The sequence below is a fragment of the Sesamum indicum genome, linkage group LG7 (assembly GCF_000512975.1).
Source record: "Sesamum indicum cultivar Zhongzhi No. 13 linkage group LG7, S_indicum_v1.0, whole genome shotgun sequence".
Lineage (NCBI taxonomy): Eukaryota > Viridiplantae > Streptophyta > Magnoliopsida > Lamiales > Pedaliaceae > Sesamum > Sesamum indicum.
In genome coordinates this window covers 1122835-1131372 of record NC_026151.1, presented here as the reverse complement: position 1 = coordinate 1131372, position 8538 = coordinate 1122835, and the positions used below count along the sequence as shown (strand labels likewise).

The 8538-nt window shown below is 35.5% G+C and overlaps 1 protein-coding gene across 2 annotated transcripts in view; it reads right to left on the bottom strand.

The window, feature by feature from the left end:
- LOC105165913 (histone deacetylase 19) overlaps nucleotides 1–6195 on the bottom strand; it is a 12262-nt gene extending 6067 nt beyond the window's left edge. Inside the window, exons 1-3 of one of the 2 annotated variants that reach the window (XM_011085069.2) lie at nucleotides 6025–6195; nucleotides 4893–5466; nucleotides 811–1251 (exon numbers count right to left, since the gene is read on the bottom strand). In XM_011085069.2, coding sequence (XP_011083371.1) covers nucleotides 811–1251; nucleotides 4893–5420 — 969 coding nt within the window. In that variant the 5' untranslated portion in view covers nucleotides 5421–5466; nucleotides 6025–6195. The remainder of the gene's footprint in view (nucleotides 1–810; nucleotides 1252–4892; nucleotides 5467–6024) is intronic. The other variant, XM_011085068.2, reaches the window with a different exon arrangement.

Genomic DNA, 8538 nt, shown 5'->3' with positions numbered 1-8538 from the left:
AAAAGCTTATATGCTTGGAGTCACGGGTCTCCATGGATTAACCAAAGAATGTAAGACAACCGACGTAATAAAACATATAATACTTGAAAGAGAAAGTTAATTGCAAATGCTCTAACAAACTTAGATACGTAATTTACTTCATTACCACAAGACAGCAGCCATTTCTAGGTAACATTATTTCAACTGTGTATTTAGTTGGCAGAAAAATAATAATTGGGAGGATACAACAAAGTTTCTCTCTTTCAATGGTAACCAGAATTGATTCAGACTAGTGCGTTTGCTGTCCCCATTAGCACCACCTGGTCCCCAGTAGCTACCCCTGATGAAATAAAAACTAGATTGAACTACAAAACAAGTAGGGGTCTACAGTTTTCACTGATCAGCAACTAGAAAGACCGGTACAGTTGAGCAATCAGTATCAGCTGTGAAAAAAATACTGCCAGCTGCATTATGATCAGCAGTGTCTACAACTTCACCATTACTAGAAAAACAATCAAAAGCAGTGCCCTTGAGTACAGGCTCATCTTACTATAAAGAAACGGTTTATGGCATCGCAGTGTGTAAACCATCTGAATGAAACTCAGATTTGATTTAGGTCTCAGGGTTTTTGACCACATGTCCAGGTCCCAGAGTTCCAGAGACGTCCAAGCTTCATAATTAATTATTACAGATGCATTAAGCATCTCAAACTTGTACAAGTGATTTTCCATATGTTGTGAACAAATTTAGCAGATAGATTTCTGAACAAAGTCATCATAAACATAAAACTGATGACTTGATCCAGAGTGATGGTTGAGAATAATGGCTTACCTCATAACACCAGCAACGAGCAACATTTCGTATCGTGTAACCACCTCCACCCAACAATAATAGTGGCACATTAAAAGATCTCATAAATTTAACGCACTCTGCATGACCTTTAATGGAGAGATTAAAGCACCCCAGCCGATCTCCTGACAGAGAATCTGCACCACATTGTAATACTACAGCACCAGGTCTGAAAACCTCCATCACTTTGCCCATTATTGGCTTAAACAGAGACTGATAACTTTCATCATCAATTCCATCATCCAAGGGAACATTAAGAGAGTAATATTTCCCCTTTCCATATCCAATGTCACGTATATCACCTGTACCAGGAAAATAATCTCCAAATTTATGAAAAGAAACAGTCATGACCCTGTCCGTGGTGTAAAATGCTTCCTCTACACCATCTCCATGATGAATGTCAATGTCCACATATAAAACACGCTGCAAAAAGATAATAAAATAGTAACAAAATTAAAAAGTCAACATAAACACTGTGGTACAAATAACATTATCTAATTCTCGCTAAACAGAAAACAATTAAAACAAGTATCCTGACGGTTAAGCAATAAAGGAGAAAGCTCTAGATATTTAGCAAAGAGCTGATCCAAGTCAAGCATCCATATGACCCCACCTAAAGACCAGAACTGAAATGCCCTAGACATTTGAATATTATGTATTCTTGTGACATGAATTTGTCATGATGTTATGAAAGAATTAAACTGAAATTAAAAAAGAGTCACCATCGCAAAGCCAGAAACCAGATCAATATTTATCTGATGCTGCTGGATGGTGACAAGTAGTATTTACAAAAGAAGTAAAATCTTGTTCTCATCTCATGTATTAATGGTCGCCTGAAAATCATATATAGCCTAAAGCTGTGACATTAAAGGCCAAATGCTTTGCATCTGCAACGGAAAAGATATGGTAAATTATGAGTATTTCAAGTGCTTTTATTATTCCTTTTATTGAGTTACACACTCATCTAAATGTTATAGTATTAAGCAGTATGTTCTTGGTTGTTAAGATCTTCTCAGGCTGGTTCTAATTCCAATTAAGTCTGCAAAACTATTAGCTCAAAAATAATTGATCCCTGCTTAGTTAAACTGGCATCTATTAGCAATACAAAGTTCAAGTTGGAATGTGTAGTACATTGCTAGTCTAGTGCAGTTGTTATGCTTTGTGCACATCCTGATATTCTGCATGCAATTTGTTCTGCCAGATGATCTGCTTGGCACGGGAAAAGACCTGGACTGCCAGATTTATTTGATAGATATATGCAAGGTGCCTTAGAAGCTAGGTTTGGAGTTCTAAAGCTGCAGTTTTGTAGTTCGTGCTCGACTGTGGACTGACTCTAATTATGGATGTGAAATTGACAAAGGAGATCACTCACAACTTATGTATTCACTCTTGGGGGGCTGGGGGTTGCTGTTAGTCACACAGTTCTTTGCAATATGTTTTTGCAGTATCCAGAGAGAGGCAGTGATTGAGATATTGAGAAGCAGTTCGCTTAGGAGTATTTTAGAATCTTAGGTCTTTTTCTAACATGATTGCCGTTCTTGCTAATAGTTAAAATACCAAATTTGACCAAAACCAAAGGTTTCGAGAAAGAACTAGAAGACCAGCCATATTAGGTCTCTGTTCATGTTAATATAGCTTAGATGAACTCAAAGTGGAACAGTTTCAGCTCAAGAAAATCGTGCAGATATGTTGGCAAATCCTCTTTCAAAGATCAAGTCAGGAATGCTTGGGTTTGATTCACGGTGCTGATAACTTTGTGATTTTGGTGGAATATCAGCCAACCTACTAATGTAATCTGGTGAAATTCAGGGCAAAGTAAAGATCGAAGATATGTTAATACGTGACTTGAATTTTAGTTGACCAAAATAATTATTATACTACACCTTGTTGTTTGTGTTAGATGAGTGGTCTGGTTTTGCACCAAGAGAAATGGGCCATACCATACATACTATAAATTGTTGATTTGGGTATTTCAACTTTTCAGCAATCAACTTTTGCAGTTCCGCCAAGGTCTAGAATCTAGATAATGTTGTGCATTAGCTGTTGATGATTCCATAACTCAACGTTTTCTATGCATAAAAATTGGGTGCAAACTTTCCTTGGTCGAGTTTGGGGCAAAATTTTTATGCATAGAACATGTTGAGCATCACACCAATTTGGTACAAACTTTCTTTTGATGTAACCAAGCATCAATTTTCTAGTATTATAAGAGCCCTGGCCCATATCATGGGGCAAAATTTAGAAGGAAGTAAAATCATTCTTGTTTTTCTTGGTCGAGTTTGGTGCTACTCAGAATCAGATGAATGTGATACTCTATCAAAAACTCGTATTTCTAACTCATATCCTCAAATCTCCTTCATTGCCTATATTTGTTTCTTCCCAGCATACTCACCACCTTCATAACCATAAGTTTGTTTACACTCGCAGTATCAAGACCTAATATTGATGCCCAAGCTTCTTTACCAAAACAACCACCCTTTAATCGCTATACAGTCTATACTGGTAACTGCAGTGTAGCCCTTTCAGTTAAAGACCAGCTGCTACTCATAAAAAAAACTGAAACTAATCAATTACGATTCAATGACACCTTGATAGAAAGACTCTCTCATGGTCACCAAATGTAGGGGTGTAAATGAACCGACTTGTTCAAAAGATATACTTTTTATTAATAATTGAAATTAAAATAATAATGATTTTACAATATTTATTATTATGTTAGATTGACAAGCGCAAATAATTTTGCATCTAATAAGAATATATTCCTAGATTTCTTTGACTATTAGATAATTTAAAAAATCAATTATTTAATATAACATAAAGGTATATAACAACAATAATAATAATAATAATAATAATAATTAATTATAAAATTAAAAAGCAAATGTTTACATTAAATTAATCTAATGTTAGGAATATACGGCTTCATATTATTTTTATTATATGTCGAAAACTAGTTTTAGTGGTAACATAATTAGTCAACATATAAAAAATGCATATAAAAATTATCCAAGTACTTACACATAATGTTGATACAAATATATACTCCCAAATAAATATCTAAAATATTTTGAATTGTTAGAAAATCACAAATTGATATTAAAATATAACAATAAAATTCAAATGTGTTATATATATTAAACAATAATTTACACAAAAATAATAAAAAAACTAAATTATTGATTATGCTTATTTTTAGATAGATATCGAAATACTATACTTTTATGATGATATAATATTAAAATATGAGATATTGCTTGAATACAATTCTAATATATGATAAATATTTTGTATATTAACCTGATATATTATTATGTGTCGTTAGGTATATAAAAATACTAAAAAAATATCAAAAAAATAGAAAAATGCTCGCGAGCTTTTGAACAGGACTATGTTGGCTCGAGATTGGCTCATCAAAGATCTCGAGGTCAAGCAGGCTAAAGTAGAGCTTTAGTCGAGCCGACTCAGCTCATCTGCACTCCTAACCAAATGGCCAACAAGAATTTCATCTGTCTCTTCTAAAATGCAAAGAACTAGAGATGGCGTTTTCATTCTCTTGCACCTAAAATCACATAATTGTTCCCCAAATTTTTTGAATTTCAGGGGCATGGTTTAACAAACAATATGCATAGAAAAAATTCACTTGATAAAATTTCAAGAAAAATCCTATAGAAAAATAAGTAACTTGAATTGAAAGAAAGCAATATCGACATGTATATTTATATATATGGTGGTTTGCAGAAAACACCTATAATGATATAAATTGGCTAACCAACAGTACTGAAACTTCCCATTTCTTGTTGAGTATCAAGCAAGACAAATTACTACTGTCAAACTTGCATTTAAGGCTGCAAAAGTAGCTCGTGCTAAGTACACAGTAACATGGTATGCTTAGAATGAGTTTCAAGCATTGCCCTGAAGACCGGCTTGACCATCAAATCAAAAGAACGGTAACAGCTTGACTCAAACATAGCTTATTCATTACATGCTGTTCTAGGATTTAAGAATCCATAGAAGCTGAAAAATGTAAAACAAAAAGGAGGGATATTATGGAAAGGGCAACCAACCTCATGCACTTTCAGCAGTTCCAAGATAGCCAGCACTATATCATTCACATAGCAAAAACCAGAAGCCTCGCATTTCTTTGCATGATGTAACCCACCAGCCCAATTTACTGCTATGTCACAATGTCCATGATTTAACTTCACTGCCCCACCAACAGAGCCACCAGCATAAGTTTGACAAAAGGAGTAGAGACCATCAAATACAGGACAGTCTTCACCAACATTAAATCTTTTCAGCTGCCTGAGCTGTTCCTGCTGTGTCTCTGGGGTGATGCTCCTCAAAAAAGCAACATAATCATCTGCATGAAATCTGCAGAGATCTTTGTCTCTGGCAGGATTGGGCTTAAGGACGTGCATATGCTGCAGCAATCCATAGTGTGCAAGAAGGGCGTGTGTCATCCGAATCCTGTGTGGCTTCATTGGATGACCTTGCCCGTAATAGTAATTGCCGACCTCTGGGTCATAGAAATAACTAACTTTCCTCTTCACCCCATCAGGACCAGATGGTAAAGAATTTCCACCCGTTTCCATTGACCAATCAACGAAGAAATGATTTAATCCTTATCTGAGGTGAAACCTGAAAATAACAGCGAATAAAGCATAACTAGTGAGCAAACCAGGCAATTAGGCAGGTAAAGGCACAAGCAATAAGCACTTTCTCGAATAGTAAGATTTACAGAAAAGACTTCCAGTTAGAAACAATATGACAACCCCACATCAAGAGTGGAACCCAATTGACATTTTTAAAGCGAAAGCTAAATCCAACATCTTATAGCGGAAGTAGATAAAAATGGAACTCGGTTCTAACACTCTTCTCGTTTTCGTATATCATAATAAAATCAAACCATAAGCAAACCTGCAAGGATTCACTAAAAAGTAATTAGTTCAAGTCAAAGTATATAATTCTTTCAGAAAACACGGGAAACGCCCCGAAGTAGGAGAAGAAGCTTTCTTTTCATGATTTGCGAACTTGATTTCGTTGGGAAATATTGCAGTCCCAAAGTAGCGATAAAATTCGGAGAACATCAGACGGAGGAAGAAAATAGGTAGCAAAAATTAGTACAGACAAATAAGGTAATGGTGTATGCGCGAGCAAGCAACAGGCAAAATACAGAGAGCAATTGATAAATTTTACCTGAGAGATGGCGATGGGAATCAGGGCCAGTAGCTTAGAGGAGGAATCGAGGTTTAACACTGTTCAAGTGCGACGGAGAGGCTGCGGTGCGGAGTGGAGGTATACAACGTAAACAAGGGCTTTGGACTTTGTTATGACTCAACTCTCTTATTTCTTCTAGACTTCAGGCTCAGTCTTGGAGGAGTCTGATTTGGATTAGTTAACGTGGATATATATTTTTCTTTTTCCTCTTTATCTTTCCTTTTTTCTCAATATATAGGCAAAACGTGCATGTGCATAACAATTCAATACAACGAATACTAATGGTGTTACATAATTTATAATTTTATTATAGTTATTTAATTAAATGAAAGAAAAAGAAGATGGTATTTTTAGTTATTTAATTAAATGAAAGAAAAAGAAGATGGCAAAAATAACTAATGGAAAATTAATAAAATAAAATAATTTTAAATATGAATTAATAAAAAATTTATTTATGAAAAACAACTTTAAAGGGATGGTGAAGAAATAAGTATATTTTTTGGTATTTTAATCCATACCCACCACAAACCAATGATAGTTGCTAATTCATATAGGTCCTTGTCAACAACTATCACGAGTTATATACTTGGTATGCCTGTTTAAATTCATTCTATGTAAAACTCAAAATATTTATGTATTTTTATATTATCAAATATTATCATTATCAAGGCACTTCTTCAATGAATTTCATGTGGTAGTAATTTTGAGTAAGGGATTTTTGAGAAAATTACTTTCGACATAGGACCACTCTCAAGTCTAATTTTGATCTAGTGAAAGAAATTTTTGGTAGAGGATGTACAGAAAATCATGAATAGTAACTTGAATTAAAAAAACTGATATTTTGAGTATGTCTGGTGGAGTTGAGGGTTTTAGGGTGTGGTAAGATGAATATATTTATGTGTATTTAAAATGTGAGAATTACTTTTGTACCCTTAATAATAATTTGATATTACAAACATATTCATCATATAACCCCAACTCTAGGACGAGTTACTGGACTTGTGGAGTACCTAATTGGAGAGTAAGGAAAAATATCCACTGTATGATCTCATTAATATGTGACAAGAGGGGTGGGTGGAGCCTCTTTGTTGCCCTCTCTTCTCAACCCCAAAACATTCACTCCCTCACATCAAGTAACCAAGGCATGACCTTCAAAGGTTAGTTCAATCCACTTTCATTTTCTAAAATATGTGGGAGAGTAGTGAGGGGTTAGTGGGTGAGGGTGGTGGCGATGGGGGTATCTCAATGTGGGCGGGCGAGTGTGTTGGGGATTTTCACCTCTACTTGGCAGGGTGTTACCATGCGCGAGGTCCGTGAGGCCAGGTCGAGGCTTTGCCCCCCTCCCCCCGCTAGCAAGGCGGCCTCACTAGTTCGAGGCGTCACCTCAAGCTAGCATGGCAAGGCAAGGCCTCTTTGACAACTCAAGGGGGCAAGAGATAAATTCGCCAGCTTGAAGCTGGTGGGGTCCCCCATCCCCACCAAAGCTATGACATTACCTCGAGTTAGGGGGTGAAGCCCACTGCTAACTGGTGCCTACCTTAAGGCCTCAGATCCTACATCCGACTCAATATTTTTTCAAAGGACGATTTCCTTACATATTTAGAGGGGTATTTCCCTGGTCATATTACGACAATTATGGATTTATTAGATGCACATGACATAACGCATGAAAACCAGCTAAAATAATGGGGAGCCCTTTCTCTCGACATCTACGTTGAAACCCCTCAAAATACATGAAAGGATTTGGCGTAAACTGACTAGTGCAAAGGCTATAACTAGAATCACCTCTACTAACAGTGGGTGGGGAGGGATAAAGAACCTACTACTAAAATAACTGGCATAAACAATGAAGTACCCCTTGGGGGGCTCCCTAATCCTTTCCCCCGAAGAAGGAACAACAAACTTATGGGTAGAGGGCAACCCGATCTTCCTCCGAATGACTAAGAGGTCTTCACTACTAACTGTGCTATCACACGTCCAATATCCACAACACGGACTCGTGAAAAATCCTTTCCTTTGATGGATTTAATTAATTTAGTGCAAAAACATTTATCAATTAAATTATATGTTAACACAAGCCCAAGTCTAGTTGAGAATGAACCTATAGATACACACAAAACATCACTAAAGGAAGTAGTAGAGTTAATTATGAATTAATTCTATAAGGAATGAATTAATTTAAAAAGTTTAAATTAATTCGAGAGATTATTATGTGATCATTTAAATGAAAGAATCTATGTGATGGAAAGCCCAAGTTTTAATTGATGAGATTAATCGAATTTGAGTTAGGTTTTATTAATTTGATAAGATCAATTTAATTGGATCGGATTAATTAATTAATACCTTCAATTAGAGCTTAGACTTGGTAATTTAATGGGATTAAATAAATTGAATTAGACTCAAAATAAAAAACAGATAATAAAGCTTGTCATCTTGCAAAAATTTATTTTGAAACTAAAATTTTAACATCTTTTGTAAGTACATCTTTTGCAG